At 44.3% G+C, this 22,952-nt stretch overlaps 1 protein-coding gene across 1 annotated transcript in view; it reads right to left on the bottom strand.

Annotated features, from left to right (window-relative positions):
• MRPL3 (mitochondrial ribosomal protein L3) overlaps positions 1 to 22,952 on the bottom strand; it is a 440,961-nt gene that overhangs the window by 391,318 nt on the left and 26,691 nt on the right. Inside the window, exon 2 of the mRNA XM_069648722.1 lies at positions 9,018 to 9,196. Coding sequence (XP_069504823.1) covers positions 9,018 to 9,196 — 179 coding nt within the window. The remainder of the gene's footprint in view (positions 1 to 9,017; positions 9,197 to 22,952) is intronic.

The following is a 22,952-nucleotide window of genomic DNA, read 5'->3' as shown; positions in this document are numbered from 1 at the left end:
AAACCACACCATCTACTGATGGAGGCAATAGGTCACTTGACTCACTTATGTCCCTTTGGGACCCATAAACACAGGGGCCCTGGCTGGACTCAATCCTGGCGCCTTTGGCGCCAGGCTCATATAGAGATGTGAGCGGGAACACTATTTCAGTGCAGGGGTGATTTTATTTTACAAGAACTTTCCAGGAGCTGAAAGCCTTTATTCCAGAGAACATCATCATGTGCTGACTCATCGGGTGTGGCTCCCTAGGCCTGGTCTTCATGTGATGCCTCATCGGGCGTGGCAGGGTGTGGCAGGCAGGCTGAACCTGGTGAGCGTGACTTCAGAAGCTCAGCTATATAAGCTGCTCCATCCTTAAGGCCGGGGTTTCACGTTCCTGTGCACTCGCGTGCAACGTGACGCTCACCGCTGCTTGGACCAGTTTACTTACCTTTGAAACCAGGCATTCTCCTGCATATTCACCTCCAGGAAACCGGTGCTTCATCGCTTCATCTGCAGACTCATCTCTGGACATCCAGTGACCTTGATCCCGACACTGCAGCACCGCACTCCGCATCCACGAGTTCTGACCCTGTGAAGAAGAAGAAAGACAAGGTTAGAACATCCGTCCTAGGGCCGCACCGCATTTGAACCCTGCGCGCCCCCTAGTTAACAATTTACCAGCTACTGTACCGCTGCAGCTTCGTTCCTCATTCCCTCTGGCTGCCGCCTCGAGCTCTGCAGCTTCTGCCGGGCCGACAACATCACCTGCAAAGGAAGAAAGCAAAAGAGCAAACATCAAAAGTGAAACGGACAGCAATACAAGACAACAAACTTTACAATACAACAAAAACAGACGAGGAAAGACAAAGGCAAACAGGAACACTTACCTGAAGTATAGTGGCTTAGTCGCAGCATGACTGGACTACCACGTGCAAGGGACCAGTGAAGGAACTCGGTCCAGATCATACAAGCGCCCCTGCCAGAAGCAGCAGGACAGAGTGCTCGCCAAAACTAATCAACAGGTGAGCTTTCCAGAGACAGCGCATCCCGTGGGTAGCACGGTTTGGGAGAATCGGGCACACAAGCTGGCATACTCACGCCCCCTATTCTCCATGCAGGAGCAGTCCCAAGCAGCATCACCTATTACCACCAGTCACCACATAAGTGCAGAGGGCGAAGTCGGACCTGAGCGACCTCACCCCCGGGAGGGCTGCAATTGTGCCCCAACGCCTCAGCACAGACCTGGTGAGCGTTACACAGACTTACATTGGTCGGTTGTGCAAATACCACATTTTGTGCTTGTTGCAGTGTGTCATTTCACCCTTCCAAATGGAGTCCATTTAGTATCACAATTACACCAGACAGACACAGATTCTACACACACACAAAAAAAAATCCCAAAACAAACACAAAATCCGAAAAAGGACGTCAGTGTTGATAAATCCACTTCCTTTGGCCAGGCTCAATCACCAGGACTACTTGGTCCCTGCCAGACACCATGGCATCTGTGGATACGGGTGAGCCACTTCTCTATCCACACCTTTGCACCCAGTACCACACAGCTGGATGAGTCAAAACCATGGTCCCCACAAGTAGTTAACACTGTAGAAGGCTCCACCTTTCTGATCATGGATAGTTGTACAGGTATGACACTCAGCTGGGCTATCCTGTCTCCCACATGGATAGGTAGTATTAAGACTTTACTCTTCATTAAAATGACTCATTTTTTTTGCTTGATAATCAGCATCCATCACTCCTCTCAGTACTTGGATGCCCTTCAATGCTAATCCAGATCTAGGGGCAATCAATCCCATGTGTTCTGGTGGAATCTGTACTCCGATTCCAATTACTAGTATACCTCTGGTTTCTATTCTGAACTCTTGGTGAGGATATAAGCCTACCCCTGCAGATTCCGGGGTTGTACGGTATGAAGATAAAGCACCTGGTGTGATCTCCCAGTATAATCGAGTCTCTACAGCTGATTGAGAAAGCATCTGTAATGCAGGTGTTACCATTCACATTAAGGTAGTTTAATTTTCAGTCAATGGTCTGTTTACAATTTGTACAGCATCAAACACACAATCACGCCAACCTGTCAGGCTGCCATTGCCTGATTTGTGCAACTGTTCTTTCAGCAAACCATTCATTCTTTCTAACAAACCCGATTCTTCTGGGTGATATGGTTCATGAGAGAGCCACTCAATGTTCTTTTCCTGACAATATTCCTGAATCAACTTGCTTTAAAGTGTGAGCCATTGTCGCTCTGAATTTGCAATGGAACGCCGTAACACAAGGTCATCTGATGTAACAATGTAACAGTGTTCCATTGTGTGGCTCTCTAACATGGTAATACCATGAAATATCCAGAATGTATGCCCACATTTTTGCATGCATACTGGCAACCTTTCATAAATGGCATAGGACCGATATAATCTATCTGCCAGATTTGCCCCGGCAACTTGCCTCTTCGAAAAGTACCATGGACAATGTTAGGGAAAGGTCTATGCTTTTAAAAGGGATACTAATCCCTCGAGCTTGTGCCCACATGAAAAGTAGTTTTCTCTCCCATGTGTTCACATTTCTGGTGTGCCCACTTGGCCAAACCCTCAAAATCGTCATCCTGAACCTCTGCGTCCACAGAAAATCTAGGTGCGTTCGTCTGCAAAAGAATTGAACCAGCGTTCTAATAAGTCAGTAGTGCAGTGCGTATACTTCACTTTGGGAGAGCATTTCCCATTTATCTTGCCACATTTCCTTGGAGACTCGCACCATTCTGTCGATTCCTGCGGTATATAATCTACAGGGGCCCACTAGCCACTTGCTTATGTCATTTGGCAACTCCACCCTTTCCTGATTTTGCTCTTTGTTGGACATAACATTTCCATTTGATTACATTGGCTTCTTAAGCGTGTCCTATCCTTTGTGTTTTAGGAAAGCTCAACACTCACTGCATAATCGGGATTTCGAGCCTGATCAATACATCATCACGCACTGTCATTTGCTCAATATCAACAAGAGCCCAATAACATGCAAGCATTTACGTCTCCAAAAATTCCAAAAGGAACCTGTTTCTTATTTTGTTTTGCCACCAGCTCCAATTGGCATAATTCTCTTGCACTGACACAGTCAATGCCACTTCTCCTGATTTCAAAGGCCACAAATCAAGCACAGGCTGCACAGTGTCTTTTGCCGAGTTAAATGCCCTTTGCTGCTCCTCACCCACTCAAATTCATATTTCTTTTTGTGTCACTTTGTAAAGTGGTGCCAATATTTGCCCTAAATGTGGGATATGCTGTCTCCAAAACCCAAACAGCCCTATGAACTGCTCAGCTTGTTTCTTGTTCACAGGTGTGGTAAACTCAAGTATCTTTTGCCAGGGTTCCGACACCATCTCTCGATGCCCATTATGCCACTGAATTCCCAGCAATACCACAGTCTCAGCTAGCCCTTGAATGTTGTTAGGCTTAATCTCCCACTCTTCCTTCTTCAACCCGACAATGAAGGCTTCCAACTGATTTCACACACTTCACTCATCCTTGCCCTGGATCAGAATATCATCAATGTAATGTGAAATCTGTATACGAGGTTTTCATGGTATTCTGTCCAAATGTTCTGCCACCAGTCGGTGACAAATGGTTTGACTGTGCAAGTACCCCATAGGCAACCTCGTGAAGGTGTACTGACACCCATTCGAAGAAAATTAAAACTGCTCCCGATACTCCCACATTGGCTAAAATAAACCACTGCATACCAGGTTATCTCAAATTTGTGTACGTTCTCAATTAAAGCGATAGCGTATGGGATTTGCAGGACCAAAGGAGGAGTGCGTTTGTTCAATTCTCTATAAACCATCGTCATCATCCAGGTCCCATCCACTTTTTGAAGAGGCCAGATCAGATTATTCCAAGTAGTAGTAACAGGACGTAACATTCCTGCTTCTACATATCCCTTAATGGTGTCTGAAATGTCCTTATGTCCCCCAGGAATGTGGTATTGCTTCATAGATACATGCTTCATGGCCAAAGGCACATGCACTGGAGGGATTTTCAATTTGTCTACAGGAACTGGTGTACAAGTCAATGCCTTTACTCCAAATTGATATGTTTTACCTCATAGTCCCAAAGTCAAACCCTTCAAAATGTTTAAACCAATTATATACTCAGGCATCAGGACAATCAACACTTGATATTTCTGCTTTGATAAATTGCCTATCTTCATTTCCACTCCTGTCTGTACTGCAGGCATTTCCTTTCCTCTAGCCCAGTAATGGTAAAGTGTCAACCTTTAAATCTTGAAGAATTTCCATGAATCAAAGAGGCCTCCACCCCAGTGTCTATCAAAGCTCAGACCTCTTGTGAGTTTCCAGTTTTCCAAAATATCTTAACATTAACATGAGGTCTGTCAACTTTTATACGAGCTGAAATCGCTGTGACTTGGCCATAATCCTAGTCAAATTTGGAATTAGTGTATCCAGACTCGCACTCTCACTGCACTCACCACTTTTATCAAATCAGCATATGTTGGCTAGTACTGGGAAGCGATCCCTATTGACCTTTCTCCCGGCTCCTCCTCAGGAGGCGCTGAAGGTGAAGTGTCTCTTTTTTGCTTGGTCACCACCTGTTCTCTTAACTTGTTTATAGCGCTCTTTCTGAGAAAGTCCTCTCTTTTTGTATAACTCATACTTTTCCCTGGTTTCAATACCATCAAACTCCTCCCCTGGCACACAATCTTTCAACAATGCCAATAACATGTCCTTTCTTAACACTCAGTCTCTACTAGCTTGTCTACGGCCCTCTGTTCTTCTCGCACTGTGCCCCTCTCTCTCTTGCGGTCTGTCCTCACCTTTGTCCCATTCACCCAGATCTGACAATTGCTGAATAGCATCCACGACTTCATCAGTTGGCTTCCCAGTCATGCCCAATAACAAAGTCATAATGACACACTTATATGCGGGTGGGGCAGTTCTTATGACCACATTTCTGGTTGACACTGCCAATGGCACCACCCCCATATGTCCCGGTTCATCTACATGAACTGCTTCCTTCCTAGCATGTTATCTGATTGTTTTAACTGCCTCCTTCAATGTATAACACTTCTTTTCCTCAGTGGGCCAATCCATGGTGATAGGATATTTGCGGTTGACCCTTGGGCCGTGAGGTGCAACAGAGATACCTGTGAAGCTTGTCCATTCGCATCTGGAGGAGGCCCAGCCTGCAATGCCTCTTGTAGATAAGTGTCACTGGACAGAGGCAGGAAGTGTGGGGAATATGTGAAATCAGCTAACAGGCCCCCAGCAGCCCTGTCATCCATTTGCACCATCCAAGTGAGTAGAGGTTGCCCAGACTTCTGCTGCAGATGAGTAATAGTCTCACTTAGCTCCTGTTGTGTGTAATCTTCCAGTGTGGTCCAATCTACAACACTCCCTCCTCCAACCCCAGATTATGGGGATTGGAGTCAGCCCTGCACCTAGTTACTGGCTTAGCAGTTATAGCCTTTCCATCCCATTTTTTATTCAGATTCTGCTCCTACCTCTGGGCTTCACTCAGAGTCAGTAGAATTTCAAATATCACCATCCCATTTATCAGGATCTCAATCTGCCCCTGCAGTGGAAGTCACGGCCGCAACTTTCCTTTTGTTGACACTGCCACAGAGTTTCTTATATTTATATCAAGCAACAATGACAGCCGGCTGTTCAGCAACTTCCTTATATTTCTATGCTTTGTCATGACAGATTTTCAATGGTAATTGTTGCATCAGTGAAATGTGCTCCTCAGCAGCTAACTCCTTTTCCAAGTGCAAAACATCTGCCTCCAGTTCCCCATTTCTCTTTCTGAAAGCATACAACAGAATCCACCCACACCTCCTCAGAGCAGCACATTCCTTTCCCTTCTCCACTGGAACCTGATAAAACACTACCTCTGCAGGCCTTACCATGCCCGAAGCTTCATCCCATGGCTCGCACAGCTCAGTGCCGAATGGCCATTCTTTCGCTAATTCATCGTAAGGGCCCTTCGCCCAGCCGGGAATCATAACACCAAGGGAGACAATTATTCACACAGATACACTCAAATTAGATTATGGCTCCTACATGGCCTACTTATTCATCAAAAGCATGCATGAATGCATAAAAACAACAATTAGAATCAGGAGTAATAAAAGCAGTTTAGAAAAATTACATCACCGGTGATACAGCATTAAAGAATGCCTTCATCTCGCCAGAAAAACTGCACTGGAAAGCTCCCCCACGGGCAGGCAGAGAGATCTTGATATCAACAGGCCTGGCATGGTGCGTTCATCTACCAGCAAAGCTTTCTCTGTCTGACTGTCTGGGCGCCCCCATTTTTAAGCCATTTTAAACGCATGATTGCATTTTACAAACCTTTCTGGCTTTTTCCAAGTCCCTGTCGATGTAAAAGTTTCCATGGGCACCTGGCCGGAGTGACCCATAGCAACCCAAAAAGGCAAAGCTTTCCCTTTCTCATGAAAGTAGCAAAAATAACTACATTCCACAACAACGTTATCAATTACCAGACAGCACCAGGCTCAGTCTTAGCTGTCTATGCATGTAGCTTCTCTCTAACGTGTCCTTGAAGCATTACAAAATAACATTGGCGCTAGACAGCACTGAAATCATGTTTACCAATAGAATAAATCGAAAAGAGTTTGCATCAAGTGCAGCTTCCACTGAGACCTGAAGCAAATGTCCATTATAGCTCTGGGTGCACTGCACACAAGCTATATTTTAGTGAAAAGCGCAGATAGGCGATATGTTTTAGTCAAAATCATTACATCAGAGTAGTCGGGTTTGAAGCATAGCTCCATGCAGTTTAAAGGCGGCACTTGAGCCATGAAGTTCAGTGAGCCCACCAAGGTCTGTTCAAATGTTGAGCCAGTTCGAAACAATGGTTATCGCTGGGTTGAGTTGACATGATGCTTCCAGAGGTTTCAGTCAGGGTGCGGAGTGATTCGATGTGGTGATCCCTGTGGTTCGATCCATCGTTCAAAGAGGCGATAGTTCAAAGTCGTCGGCAGAGACAAGCTGGTCTTCGAGCTGAACAGGTGTGTGCTCTGCTCGTACGATGCAAATTTGAGCCGGTTCAATAAATACATAACAGCAGTTCAAAGAAGTTCAAAAAGAGTGCCAAATGCAGCACAAAGCGCCCCAGTGATTTGAAGGCATACAAACACAGTCGACTCGTGCAAGGACAGTTCAAAGATGCAGAACATAGGAATTTTCTACTTGGCTCCTTTTGGTGCTGCAAGTCCCAATCTAGGAGCTCTGGGACAAGATTAGTAATTTTCCTCTTCACTCCAGGTCTCCAGAGGCCGGATCCTGCAGGAAACCTTTACATCCAGTAAGGAGACTGGGGAATGGTGTAGCTGGCAGAGAGTGCGGGTCTTGGTCCAACAGCAGTAAACCCCAATGTTCAGTGGGGATGGGTAGGGAGCAGAGCTTTCTCTGCCTTGAAACACCCATCTTCATCAATGGCAGAGGGCTTTGAAAAGGACAGCTCTCCCAACAGGTTCCAAACGAACCCTTAAGAGTCCAAGATGAATAAAGAAAGCGTGGGCGACATCTTCCTTATAAAAGGTCACATGAGATTGGATAAAAGCAAACCTGCTTTGAGGGGTCCAACAAAAGCAAACCTGCTTTCAGGGGTCCAACGCCTGGCAAGGTGACAAGTGTCTTTAGCCTTCTTGCATCATACCCAAAGTTCTTTGCTCTGCAGGAAGTGGAGGAGACAGGAAGGAAAGAGAAATCCACAGAACTTTTCCTCCAGTTCCTTCTCTTCTGTCGGACTGCTCTAATGCTGCTCGCCTGCTTGCGGTCGGACTACTCTAATGCTGCTCCCCTGCTTGCAGTCGGACTGCTCTAATGCTGCTCCTCTGCTTGCAGCATCAAAGGACATTCATCTCAGTGTGAGGCTGGCCCTTTTTTTTTTTTAATGGGAGTGACACTTTGAAGCATGGTTCCCACAAGGCCTCCTGCTGAGACTTTCGTCAGCTAGCGATGTATGGTCCAACCTCCCAAGAGATCAAAGAAATATACACAGCTTTCCTGTCTATTGTCCTGCTGGCTGAACAGAGACAGGCAGTCTGGCTAGAATACAGATAGCCTTTTCATAGTTGCCTGAGCACACATGCTGACACGAGTACGATACAAATAGGATGTGCCTTTAATAATTGTGTGAACTATCAGTCACAGTACTAAAACCCAGTTATGGATTACTATTAGAGATTATCCTATTATTTATGATTATGTATTTTGTATCAGTGGTGCAGATTCAAATACAGACTTTGTCTACAATGACGTTGTACCACAACAGAAGTCAAAAGGGCACCTGCGAGTTTTGGACCTGCTCTATGCCAATGGCGAGCAGGAGAAGCATATCAGGAGATGGAGGGAAAGGAGTTCACTGTGATTTTGCCATGGAGCTTTCTTGTAGGGGTGTCTGTTTAGCCGACCACCTTTTCTGGGAGGAATTACCTGCATCATTTTATTATTAATAAAAATAAAAAAATGAAGGGCATCTACACTCTTGCCAGATGACAATCCTTCGCAGGGCTTAGTGGAGGTTGGTGTTCAAGGGAAATGGGCAATGTGAAGTGTTTCAGCAGGGCAAGAGACAAACATGTCTTAGTCGAAGAGCAGTCCTAGAACAAAAATACATGATAAACTACTGGAAAGTGGTGCAGGGTTGATCGGTAACAGAGGAAAATATTTTCTTATAGAAGTAAATGGAAAAGCTTTCCAGCAGCAGTGGTTAGAAAAACAGTAAAAACATAGCAATTTTAGCTACTCCGCAGAGTCTTCTTTTGAACACTCACTGCATGATAAAATGGCCTTAGGTGGAAATGGGAGCAATAATTAGAAAACAAGAGATATTATGGAGACCACACCGGTTCTGTGAGCATAGAGCAGGCACAAATTAGATGGGCTTGGCAGTAATTCTCTATGAGATTGAATGTTACCAAATCAGTATAAAACAGTTTATATCAAAACTGGCAAAGTCTGACAACTCCTCAAAACAAACCTGGCTGCCACTCCTGAAGTGGCCATGACTCATCCTTCAATGGGTTGAGTTTACTGGCTGTGAGCGCTCTGTATTCTTCTGCTGTGCACTGTTTGAGAAAGTTTTTGCTCTCTTCTGATAAGTGCTCGTCCCACCACGTGCTGGTCTGCACGTGTCTGACAAGCAGTACACATGAGCCCCTGAAAAGTAAAGATAAATACAAATTAACAATTACTTAGTTTCAATAAAGTGTAAACAAGTGTTCAAATGGACATATAATTTACACTTGCCACTGGCTAGTGATAATTGACTCTTGGAGAGTAAGATATTATGTGCTCGGTGCATGTATAGAAGTAAGGTTGCAAGCGACTTTTTTATGGCCCGGCTAGTAGGTTGCAATTTGAATGTTTGATCTTAGATTTACAGAATACAATGCCCTTGTTGTATTTTTCAAATCGGCAAAAATGCTAGGAAAGCAAAAGCAGAGGTGGACGACACACAGGTCAAATATTTGAACATCCACATGGGAAAGCACCAGCAGCAGTACAGTGTCTCAACTAAAATGTGTGCTATTAGAAGTAGTAAAGATCCCAGAGAGAGGTGGAGACCTTTTGCAAAGATTAGATGAAAGCGAAATGTACTGGATTGATAAAACGGTAACATTATTTTTGAAAGGAATGAACAGAGAATTAGACTTTAGCTGTTCTCAAGATGCAGTAGAATCTAATATATATGTATATAAGTCACGCACAAACACACAACACCAAGAAAGTTATGGTGGCTCTAAAAAGGTTTGAACTTCAAGACTTGCAAAATGTCTGTCTTGGGTTGATTACGCTATGTATAAAGTAGCACTGCCCTCTAAGACAAAGACAATTTCTGGAGAAAAAAAGTTGGCATTTGAACTAATTTGCATACCCACAATACCTTGCTGTTGTGGCTCAGAAATGGAGGCGAGCTTCCAGCGATGGCTACTAGGTGGCATTGTGGAATGTTTGACTTGGCTCAAATGTACTTTTCTACTTTCACATTTCAGGTGAAAGGGGTCTTTTCAAACCTTTTTAAACCCACCATAAACTTTCTTGGTGTTGTGAAAACATGGTCAAATGCTCCAATCACAGGGCTGTCAGGATTATACTGCACTGATGATCCATAATAAGGGTGACGCCAGGTATGCAACTGTCCTGGCATTCTTGCAAATGTCCATCTTGGGTTCATTAAAAGTAGCCCTGCCCTCTTAGACAAAGACAATTTCCTGGAGAAAAAGGTTTGCATACAAGCTAATTTGCCTACCCACAATGCCTTGCTGTTGTGGCTTAGAACTAGGGGTGAACTTCTAGCAATGGCTACTAGGTGGCGTTGTGGAATGTGTGACTTGGCTCAAATTGGCTTTCCTATATATTACACGGCCTGCGGTAGCGGCTGTGTAGTTATGGTTAAGTTGCTCAACCCATAGGAAGAGCACTTTTTGGGAGGCTTAGATCTTTGCTCCCCCTGGATGAATCCTCACGGACCTCTGCAGAAAGGGTATATGGCCCCGTCTGAATGTTTCTGCAGAGTTTGGTGAGGTTCCATGGAGGGAGGGGGCAAAGTTATAGGGGGGGGTCACAAAATGTGTGGTTTTCACATAGATGCAATGGAAAAAGAATTTGCTCATGCCTATAGCCCAAACCGCTGGATGGATTTTCCCTAAATTTGAGGCAGGAAAGCATGCTTTTGTAAATTGATGTAAATCTGTCCAGTAGCAGCCAAAAAGTAGGTAAAAAGAAATTGGGGATATCTGCGTTCAGTACGTGGACCTACTTCCCTGTTCGGTCCACGGGCAGGCCTCTGATTGGTCCAGAGGGCGGCGTGAGGTTTGCGTACATTGGACACACCCACTGATTGGATAGTGAAAAGCATGAGGTGCGTCATATTTTTGAAATGGTTGCCATGTCAGATCCACGGACGGCTCAGTATAAACATTAAAAAGCAATTGTCAAACTAATGAAACAATCTCTGGAGACGTGAGAGGTGATGAGGATGGGATTGGATATGGGCATAAAAAGCCACAAAAACAGCTGTTTTTCATCTCCGATGTCCGCGAACAGTTCGGGGACAGCTCTGTAATGTGGTCATCCATACACATCTTTGCATGACAGGGTTGGTGAAAGGCAGTTTTGGCATGGCGTATAACTTAGACGCGACTAAATGAAACTGTGATATTATGCTAGACAATGTTTGGTGCTGTTTGGCCAAGAACTAACAAAATTAGAGGGGGGGGTCCTCAAATATTTGAAAGGCTTATAGATTTGGTGCCGTTTAATGAATCTGCACAGAAGTTTGCAAAAAGATTTAACACCCATATTTGAATGTTTTTGCAAAGTTTGGTAAGATTTTGTTTAGAGGGGTAAAATTAGAGGGGGGGTTTAACATTTTAAGATGGGTTAAAACTATGTTGCCATTTGACGAATGTGCACAATAGATTTTAGAAAGATTATAGACCCTACCTCAAATTCTTCTACAAAGTCTGAATGGGTTTTGCCAACTGGGAGCCAAGTTATATGATTATTTTATGCATGTACATTTTGATACTTTACAAAAAATAAAACATGAATGGATTTGTAGGAAAGTTGTGCAAGGAGCATTGGCAGGGACTTGAAAGCAGGGTTTTGCAAATGTGTCTGTCTCTTATTTTTTTTTTTAAGTGTCATAATGTAGGTACACAAAATAGCGGTATACCATTGGTGACTGAGGTATAGCCGGTGGCCATGGGCAGTGGCCAGATTGTCTGAGTCATGACCATGACTAGGATAATCTGGCTACTGCCCATAACCATGAAAGACTGGCAATGGGGTTAAGGTGGGCATGCCACCAGGTACTGGCTATGTGATGAGGTTTTTGAAAATCGGGATAGGTTGGAATGGGACAATTAATTCTGTCCGTGACTACAGCCTGAATTGCTGCACAGGATTGCATCAACAGATCACTGTGACTCTCGCAGATTTACCAAGCACGCCGAACCACGCGGTCACCATGCCACCCCTTGAAATCACCCTGATTTGCGACCATAGGGATACAATTTATTGGGATTGGATGCTGGACTTCCACAACCACACAGCAATGACTGGCCCACAATCCATATGCCTTAATTACGTGTCGGCTGAGTTCTAACAATAAATATTGCATCAAGAATGGTTTTGAAGACGGCTTTATTACCTAACACTGCAATTAATCGTGAACTTTGATTATTGGGGCATAAAGCATGACCAAACCCTAGGTTTGAATGGGAAGAAATATTTTGCTTGCGGCTACAGCTTGAAGTGCTGTACTGAATGAAAACAAACCTGCGTGAGGAGCATCATCAAGGACCTGAAAACATGGCTTTGCAAATATGTTTTGTGTTTTATTTTTCCAAAGTGTCCAAATGTAAGTACAAAAAATAGTGATATAAATTTGGTGTATGGACAAGGGACCTGACCCTCAGCAAGGACGAATGCCTATGTTGTGTTACTTATTGAGGCATGCGGCATGGCTGAAGCTTTAGCTTGAAATGGAAAAAGGTTGAAATGGAAAAAGGAATTTTGATTGCGGCTGCAGTCCGGAGTGCTGGACAGGACTGAAGTAAACTTGCGCAAGGAGCATCAGCAAGGACCCTAAAAGTATGCTTTTGCAAATCTGTCCTGCGTTTTATTTTTTGGAAAGTGTGGAAACGCAAGTACACAAAATAGTGATAACTTTTCTTCCGTGGGCAGTGGCACAAAAGAATAGTGATATAAGTTTGGTGAATGGACAATGGGCTTGACCTTTGGCAAGGATGAATGCCTACTTTGATTTACTTATTGGGGCATGCGGCATGGATGAAGCTGTAGGTTTAAATGGGAAAAATAAATATGCTCGAGACTGCAGCCCGGAGTGCTGGGTGGGTTTACAGCAAAGTTGCGGGCATGCGGCATGGCCGAAGCTGTAGGTTTAAATGGGGAAAAGAAAATCTCCTTACGGCTGCAGGGCCGGCGTGCTGAAGAGGATTGCAGCAAAATTGTGAGCGGAGCATCATCAATTTCCTGAAACGATGCTATTGGAAATCTGTCTCATGTTTAACTTGTCGAAACTTAAGTACAAAAAATAGTGATAGAACTTTTCTGCCGTGGGCAGAGGGCCTGGCCTTCGGCAAGGACAAATGTCTTCTCTGATTTGCCTATTGGGGTATAGTCTGCTGATAACGACTCACTAAGTATGCATTGCAAGAAATATGTTTGTTAAAGGAGGTTAATAGTTCTTTCATATATGTTAAAAGAGGAATTATTAATAACTTATAAACAGTGATGTAACATTATGAAACATTTTCACTTATAAAAACCTATTCAATTGACAGAAAATAAAGGGACGTTACGGTTAAGATGTACCCCACCCTTGGGCCTCCTCTGCCCCAGCAGTTAACTAGTGGCCTCCCATCTTGTGATCCTTGGCACTTCCCTCCTGGGCTCCCATGAACACTTGTCCCTCCGTACTGCTCCTTTTATTTAAGCACTTCTGTCACTTGGCAATGCATATGTGCCTTTATGAGCCCTATGTACATACAGTTTTTTTGATATACGTATGGGAAATGTAGATGCAAAAGAGGTGCGGAACATTAAGTAGCAGTTGGAATTTTAACATGTTGATAGGCTATATGTAGAGATTTTTTAAGTGATTGGTGGATATATGTGTGAATGGTTTAAAACATGTAATGAGGGAGTGTTACAAACATAACAGTAAAAAGAGTAGAAGGGCTGTTTTGTGTGATGGTGTTTATGTGCAATCCGGTTTTCTAATAAGGCATGGGCTATAAAAGGGAATGCAGAAACCGTGGCTAGTTATAAACGACAATGGATTATGGTGTTCAATGTATACTAGACAGAAGAATTCAGACAGAAATTTGTTTCTGTGTTTTTTTCTTTTTCTCTAGTATACCATTAGCATAGTAGGACATTCTAATGGGAATGTTGGAGAATCTTATTGAATCTAACTACTTTACTGAAATATTTAAAGGTAGGTGGATTCTATAAGCTTCTTTTTTTCCTATTTTTTTTTTAACTGTGATTCGTTCCTAAAGGAACCTTTTTTTTATACGTTTTTTCAATTTTCTTTGTTTTTTATTTTTTATGTAGTAGACGCCAGAAAGTAAGGTGGGGATGGAAATGAGGGAAGGTGCACTTACCACACATATGAAGGGTCAGGTGGACAGGGGAAGATGTTGCACGCGTGTTGGCAGTGTTTCTCATGCTCCTCGATTACAGCTTCAAAAGCACTTTGAAATTGCTACCCCGTGCTGAGTGGTGTGTTGCAGGACATACACAGTACAGTTGTTTTTGAAAGATATGGATCAACAGCCTCTTTGATCGCTTGCAAGGTAGCGGGTGGGATTTCGTGTCCCACAGAAGTAGGCTGGTGGTTACAGCATTGGTTGAGGAAGATGAGGTAGAGCAAGACAGCCTACTACTTCCTAAGAAAGGAACAGCCTTTCTCAGAGCATTGCAGTGGTCGGATTTGGTGTGGCGCCGCACGGAGGTGATCCCGTAGGAGTACTGCCAATGTTGTCCACGACACTCCGTGCATTTCACTTGGCAGCTTTAGCATTTGGTACATTTCCAACAGTGGTGAAGAACTGCCACATCCATGATTCTCTCTGGGTGTTAGAGGGAGGAATTTCTACCTCATCTTCCTTGTCTTCTTGATTGTCTTTTGAAGCATTTTTAAGATAAATAGCAGTTTTCCCGATATTCTTCAAAGTATTTTCTGTATAATTTTGAGCTTAAAAGTTCCTAGATTAGCAGAAAATGCAGCTCTGAACTGTTTGCAAAGCACGGACCAGTTCGTAAAGTGCGTTTGCGAACACGTCACCATGCCGTCACCATGCCGTCACACTGTCCAAAAACAAAACACTGGAAAAAGTTGCAAAAAGTGTATAGAAGTGTTGGAAATGATGCTAAAACATGGGGAATGGCAGAGGTTGAAGGTGAAACTTTCTAAATTGGAGAAAATTATTCTAAAAAACCCATGAAATTCACAGAAAAATCTTTGTTAAAAAGGGACGTTATGGTTACAAGTAAAACTGAAAAAACCCTGAAATCCACTAGTTATGGTAAGCTAAGCAACCATAACTCGTACCACCATTATGCACTGCGAAGACAAGGTATCTGGTCTTTGCATCGAAAACCATTTCCATCTAAAAAAATGTCCATCAAATGCATATTTTTGGGTGGGGTACAGGGTTAACTTTTGTTCAGGTGCATTTTAAAGGTTAAAAAAACAGGGGTTTGGTGGGGGGAGGGGGGAGTTGTAGTCCTCCGACTGTCCTGGTTCACCCAGCTAACTGCTGGAAATAACTACCTACAGCTGAGGCACTGTCCCAGTTAAATACAAACCCATCCTACAACTAAGGAAACCCAGAGTTCATACCTACTGCACTACTCTACACCAACGATTAGTACATAGACACTGCCCGGCTTAGACCGTCCACCCCCGGTCGGAAGAAGGCCAGGAATGTAATCCACTGATTGCCCTACACCCGGAACCCTGAGCGAACTACCCGCAGCATAGAACAACCCAAACCAGAACCACTCCAACATCTGAAACTCATTCTTACGCAGACATCTCAGCCAACCCACATCAGCAGCCTCAATATTCATCACCAGCTCCGGATCATAACCAACATACAAGATAGAAGACCGCAGAAGTTCACTACACTATCACATCGCAAGAGGATACGAATCAACACCACCCAAAGCATGTAAGGTCCACATTCGCCACCACCTCTAGATCATAAGCAACGGAAAAGACAGAAGAGGATAAGAATCAACACCACCCAAAACATACAAGGTCCTACAGGCGGGCTATAGCCCCTGTAACCGAAATTTCAAAACTGTCCAACCACAAAGAACCGCAAGATGCACCATAACAGAGATGGACACTGATGAAGAGAAACGGAACAAGAACAATCCAAGCGGATACACCCCCTCAACCTGCAGAAACGCCCACAAATACAGAACACACACCTAAAAACACTCCAGCAAACAGAACAAACATCACAAGATGAGAAAAATCCTTATAGATAACACTGTATCTTTGAAATGCCTCACCGCTTCAACACCTCAACACCAACCTCTTGTCCAGGCACCCCAAGAACACAGTAGAACCCCACCGCCCAAAAATAAGAAGAGAATTCCAGAGAACAGAAAGGAACGAAACCAACGCCCTCACCCCCTATATCACAAAAACACAAGAGCAGCGACAGCAACCACATCAAAACACAGAAGAATGAAGAATCTGAAGAATTAATCAACCGAAGAATCAATCTAACAGACCGCTTCAGCGAGGAAGTTGGTTACACAGACCACTTACCAATTTTTGACATCACAGAAGAACTTCAACAGAACAACCACAAGACAAAACAAAAAAGAAACAATGCCAACCACGTAGGAAAGATCCATTGCAACCTAATTAATGCTAGATCAATGTCCAAACATGCCACAGGGATCTTTGACCTCCTGTCCGACAGGGGTATCAACATCTTATTCATAACCGAAACATGGCTAGACGACAATTACAAAAACACACTATATACCTGCATCCCTGAACTTCAAGTGGTCACAAGCAAACAGGAAACACAAAAAAGAGGAGGAGGACTGGCGGCAGCATACAAGGAACACCTAAAAATCAAAACCGATGAACCGCTAAACATCAAAAACTGTGAATCCCTAATCATTCACCTGCCAAATAACCCCCACAAAAAATCTGTTTTTCTGGTATACTGACCACCAACATACAATGCAACCTTTGTCGATGCCTTCACTGAAGCCTTCACTAAAGCCATCACCAATCTCGCCATCGAGCAAGAAAACCTGATAATCCTAGGAGACTTCAACATCTGGTTTGAAGAACAATCGGCTAGCTCACAAAAATCACTAGCTAAACAACTGAAGACAATGAAACTATACCAGATAGTCACAGGAGCAACCCACATGGCGGGAGACACGCTAGACACAATCTTTGCCAAAAAAACCTCATCACCCTGAAGCCTCCACTACAGATACTTTGGAGCTACCATCTCATCATCCCCTTTCTAATCACGCTACCCACGATGATAGACAAACAAACCGATAAACTGCCAACCACCTTGAAAAGGAGCTGGAGGGCCATCAAAGATAGCAATTCAGCAGAACTAGAAATCAACAAACCTCCTACACCGACCCTGGACAAAGCAGACGTCCACAGCAAAACAGAACTACTTCATAACTGGATCACTGGAACAATCGTCGAAATCTCCAAGGAAAAACCGTTCATCCCATCGCGCAAATGAGCTACAGCAAAATGGTTAACCAGACTCAACACCATGGAAAGAAAGAGCAGAAAACTTGAACTAGAATGGAGGAAAAATAACGATCAGGCGAAGAAATTACAACTCCAATGACAAATCCGCTCATACAAAAAGGCAATCCATAAGGCCAAAAAGAAATACTATGATTAGAGAATCACCAAAGCCGCCAACACCTAAAAGAAATATTTAATATCATAAATGAAATGAGGAACCCACCCGGATGGAAACACACACCAATACTCTTGATGAAACTATGCAACGACCTCACAGACCACTTCAAAAACAAAATCTGCACCATACAAAAGATCATACAAAACAGACCAAGCAACTACAACATGCAACCCATCCAGCCACCTGAGGAATGCCAGAACAAACTCCAAAGATTCACCCAAATATCAGTGGAGACATTTGTCAAGCTGGTAAGCAATAGCAACAAATCAGGCTCCCCCATGGATCCATGCCCCCCGGACATACAGAAGTCAATCCTCATACAAAACAAAGAAAGCCAATGGAATACTACAGGAAACCTCTTCAACCAATCACTTTCAACAGGGAAAGTACTGCAATCCTTCAAATCGGCATTCATCAAACCACTCCTGAAGGACACAGCAGGATATGTGGAGGACCTCGCCAACCGTAGACCCATCTCCAGCATCCCCTACACAGCGAAGATAGTTGAAATACGAGTCTATAGAATAACACAATAATTCATAGCCTGGACCAAGCACAAGTAGGCTTCAGACCGATGAGGACCGGAAACCATGCTGCTTTCATTCTGGGACGATCTTAAGACTAACGCAGACATTGACAAAAACACAGCTCTAATACTCCTGGATCTCTCAGCAGCATTTGAAACAGTCAACCATGAAATCCTGATCAAGAGATTGGAAGAAATAGGAATCACCAACCTAGCCCTACTATGGATTAAATCCTTCTTAGCAAACAGAACAGAAACCGTATGGATCAAGCCTTTCAAATCCGCTATAAGGCAATCCACATGTGGAGTACCACAAGGATCCTCCTTCTCCCCAACGCTCTTCTATATATACCCGATGCCTCTAATCAAGTTCAATAAAAAGCATGGTCTAACTTGCTACAATTACGCTGATGATACACAGATCGTTTACAAAATACAAGACACACAAGAAGGAAACAACACTGGAAGAATGCCTACAAGAACTCTATTGCTGGATGAACACTAACAGCCTCTAATTCAACCCGGACAAAACAGAAATAATGATCATATCTAAAAACGGGGGAAAACAATCTCTACATCTCATGGCTGACGAAACTGGGATCAGAGCCAACTCCTTCAACGACAGCAAAGAACTTGGGAGTTTTAATGGACAATGGACTGACACTGAAGCCAAAAATAAACGCCATAATCAAGAAATGTTTCTTCCTCCTACACGCAGTAAAAAGGATCATACCATTCCACTCTTTCACCCACAAACCACTCACCATCATCGCACCCATCATGTATAGAATAGAGTATGCCAACAGCCTATACATAGGAATGCCAGAATGACTATTAAAAAAACTGCAGTGCATCCAAAACACTCCAGTCAGAGTTCTGCCCAAACTACCGCAAAGAGAACACATTATCCCAGCGCTGAAACCGCTACGCTCGCTTCCAATAAAACACTGAATAATGTGCAAAATGATGTGCAGAACACACAGGGCAATCCATGGCCAAGGAGCAGAGTTCCTAAAAGGAGAAAATAACTGTCTACCATTCAACAAGACCACTCAGATCAAGCACCGACATTAGCTTAGAACCAAAACCATACAATAAAAGAACATTCAGAGGATAATCGTTCTTTCACCTAGCAGCAAAATCCTGGAATCACCTACCAAAAAACATTTGCAACACAAAGGATCACCTGGAATTCAGAAAACGACTCAAAACCTGGCTCTTTGCTCTGGAAACAAGAGGAAACGACTAGGAAACAGACCCATCAGGATTCCAAGGGAGAAAATCACAACCCCTAAATCAACTCCTCGCTGAAGCATAAGACGGAAGGGACGCCCCGACCACCCATCGACCATAACGCTAACTGTGAGAAACCTGAGGATATTCTCCTGAGTAGACCTCAACAATCCCTTATTCAGGTGGCCAGGGAAGGGATGGTGCTCTCAAGTCCCAACCCTGGGGGTGGACGAGCGAGGGAGCATCACCTGGGTAGGGAAGCCCAGGGTTATACTTGGGGGGAATATCCAAGGTGAAATGCTGTATTATACTGGGGAAGAAGGTGAGGAGGACGAAGTCCATATGGCTTTTATAGGCTGCTCTACATCTACCTCCCTTCTGCCCATTGAATCTCCCTTACTAGAATCCCAACAACCCCTCTGCATCTGATAAACCCATCAAAAACCACAACTCCCAGAATACCTGCTATCCTGTCTTCTACCTGGATATTCCGAATCATTCTTCTACACGTCCCTATGGTTATTCTTTACAAAACACCCAATCTACGTTGACAAAACCCCACCAATCCCGTCCTGTTTCATGTTGCGAACTCTCAGACCTGTCCGTTTCACAAATCCTATCCATCTCATCCTTCCAAGTTAACCAACCAGCCCAAGTCTTGTAATACCTTTTTCCCCATCTTACCATGCAGGATACTCAGATACCTCACCACCTCCCCTACTTTCCCAGCACAAGCACTTCACACACCACGACAGACAACGGACTAAGTCCAAAGCGGTTTATCTGATATGCCCCAACCCAGGGGCCAGGCAGAGTCAGGCAATTGGCCAAAATCACCCGACGACCCTTTCCTTTCTCTGCAGGGACAAAAGGTAGAGCAAGAAAGCACAATACGAGCAAAGCAGACCGAAAGACGCGAGAGCCAACTCAACACAGCAGTTCAAGAGGAGAAGAAAGACAGCACAGACCGTAAGGGTGACAAGGAGAGAAGCAACCTTACCCTTTCTGACCAAGGCCTGTGAAACCTCTGCAGAAAGTCCACGAACAATAGCGAGCGTGTGTTGCAACAGAGGTCTACGGTAGATGAGACCCTCCTACGCTGATAAGCAAGTTAGGGTGAGACGCGGGTCTCTGTGGTACCAAGCTTGACTCGAAGGAGAAGAAAGCCAAGCAGTTCATCAAAGCCGTTGAGTTGAGGGAAGAGCCGATAAGAAACCAAACTGTGTTGAACAATAAATAGCCAACAGCTAATTTGAACTTTTGAGAAGCTTAATGAAACATTGATGGAAAATAAGGAGTGATAGATATATAAAATATATGGGTTGTGGATAGGTATTAGGAGTTAGACAGGGCTGATTTGGCTTGATCTTTAATTGGGCCGTTTGTGTTTGTTTGTTGGATACATCCGGTGTCGAAGGCAAGAGACTTTTTATTGAAAAGAGACTTAACCACCGAGGAACCTGATAGCTGGTACGGAACTGTCGGCTCGTGCTGGGAAAGCTCGAGCGTGTGCTGTGCCCAGGAGATCCGCTTTGTCCCATGCTCAAAACGTGGCAAAGCGAGACCCCTGGCAATCACATCCTGACACTACTTTTATTGAAACCCTATCCCACACTCTTTCTGTAATTAGTTTTGAGGAATTGGCAATAGTTTTATTTTTTTTTATTTTTTTTTAGCATAGCCTTTTTATTTTGACACAACACCACAAGTACTGTCTTTCATTTGATGGTCAAAGCTTGCTCCCATCTTAGATTTAGGTTAGGCGTTTTTCCACGCTGCATTTATAGTTCAATAAACACACTTGAACTGTGATCACTTGTGTCTGTCTTTACTGTTGCCACAAAGAGTTCCTTAGATAACCCACAGAAGAAGCCTAGCTAGGTAAGATCACCACACAGGGCGGGTAGGGTAAGTAGAGAGGGAATGGAGTCATCTAACATAAACATCAATGGCCCAGGATGAGGACAAAGACGTAAGAGGCAGAGAGACGAAAAAACAATAAAATAAATATTAAAAAAATAATTCCTATTCCAACTACACCCTGCGAACCCTTCACTAAACCCCTCTTTTTACTACACTCTCCTTTTCAGAACCGCCAGAGCGCCTGGGGACCACTTTGGTGGCGACGGTGCGCGGGACAAATCGCTTTAACATTTACATTGTCCTGTGCGTTTCTACAAATTGATCCAAAGTGTGGGGAGGTCACTTCAAGGAATAAATTAGTCTTCCACAGTTCATTAGTTGAGACTGCTGAATACAAATATTTTAATTAGCAATCCAATGTATACGATCAGCAAATTTTATATATCAATCAGGGCCAGTGCAAGATAAGTGTCCCCTGTATGGCAGCAGAAGGTCTAGGGGCTTTACAGGTTTGCTTTGCCAGTGGTGCGATGATTAGAGGATTACTTTGGTTGGACATGTGATCGGACAGCTGTACCCTTGCAAATTCAACAGGGCTTCCCACTAAGGCCTCGCAAATAGTTAACATACACGTAGCATTTAAATGGCAAGCTTCTTATAAGTGATGGTTCACTGACAAACCATTGTTCACTTTCCCTTCACATGATATGTAATAAGCAGGATTAGGTCAAACAATGACTACAAGATGACCCCATCATACAATATCTTTTGATGTGTGTCTAAGGGTGACGCCGCAGCATCAACAGCCCAGGAGGCAGCAATGCAGCAGGGGCTCAAGCCAGACTGGGGCACACACTCCCACGAGGTGGGGGGGGGAGGGCGAGGGGTCAAATAGGCCTGGGAGTCGACAGCAGTCCAGGACGCTGTGCTACCGCAGGAGGCAATCCAGCCAGCGTGGGGCGAAGCAGCGGACCAGGTTGCAGCACTGCCGCTGGGTAGAGACACAGGGGCCCGGGATAGCGTGCTTACACGGGGAGACATACATAAAGCCCCAGACGCGTTGGCGATCCAGGTCACGGTTCACCCGCCAAAGGAAGTCATGATGGCTTGGGTTCCCGCAGTGGCCCCAGGGACACGGCAACCCCAGAAAGTGGGTACACGGAGGCCGGGGAGCCGCCACTAGAGTCTCCAGGAAGGCTGTTAGCAACAGGCACTCGCCTTCATTCTGTGGCCCTGAGGCAACACCCGGGGGCTCGGTCAGGCAGACTGAGGAAGGGGGCCTCTCTCATCAGGAAAAGCATGGTACACCGGAAAGGAGGAAATGGGTCACCAGCTCTCCTTGTTCTAGCCTACCCAGAAAGCAGATTGGTTATAGCCCTTAACCAAGCAGGAGGGCGTTGGGGATATAAAAAGAAAGACTGGGGAACCATCATGTTGTTAATTTTCTGGGCAGAACTCGAGAGAAGAGGACCTCCAGAGACTGAAAACTGTTATGAAAGATTGTAAACCATTGGCCGGAACCTATATAAATAAACACATGAGAAGAAACACCAGTGTTCTGGTCGTGTTATTGTACGACGTGTCACAAAGGGTGGCAGTGGTGGGATACCGACAAACACCATAGTAAACCTACTGAAGGAACTGACAGAGGGAAAACAACAATTGCAGCAGGGCCTGCACCTACAGAATCAACAAGCACAAGCCGACAGACAGGCTTTTCAACAGGATACACAGGTTACAGGTCCAGCAGGCACAGTTGATCGACGCAGCAACAGTGAGACAAACAACCCAAGTAACTGCTTGCAGAAGACCACTTTTTTGTCAA

The sequence above is a fragment of the Ambystoma mexicanum genome, chromosome 2q (genome assembly GCF_040938575.1).
Source record: "Ambystoma mexicanum isolate Mex_15411 chromosome 2q, UKY_AmexF1_1, whole genome shotgun sequence".
NCBI classification, from domain to species: Eukaryota; Metazoa; Chordata; class Amphibia; order Caudata; family Ambystomatidae; genus Ambystoma; species Ambystoma mexicanum.
The sequence above is the reverse complement of the archived record's forward strand: the minus strand, read 5'-3'. Positions and strand labels throughout refer to the sequence as shown.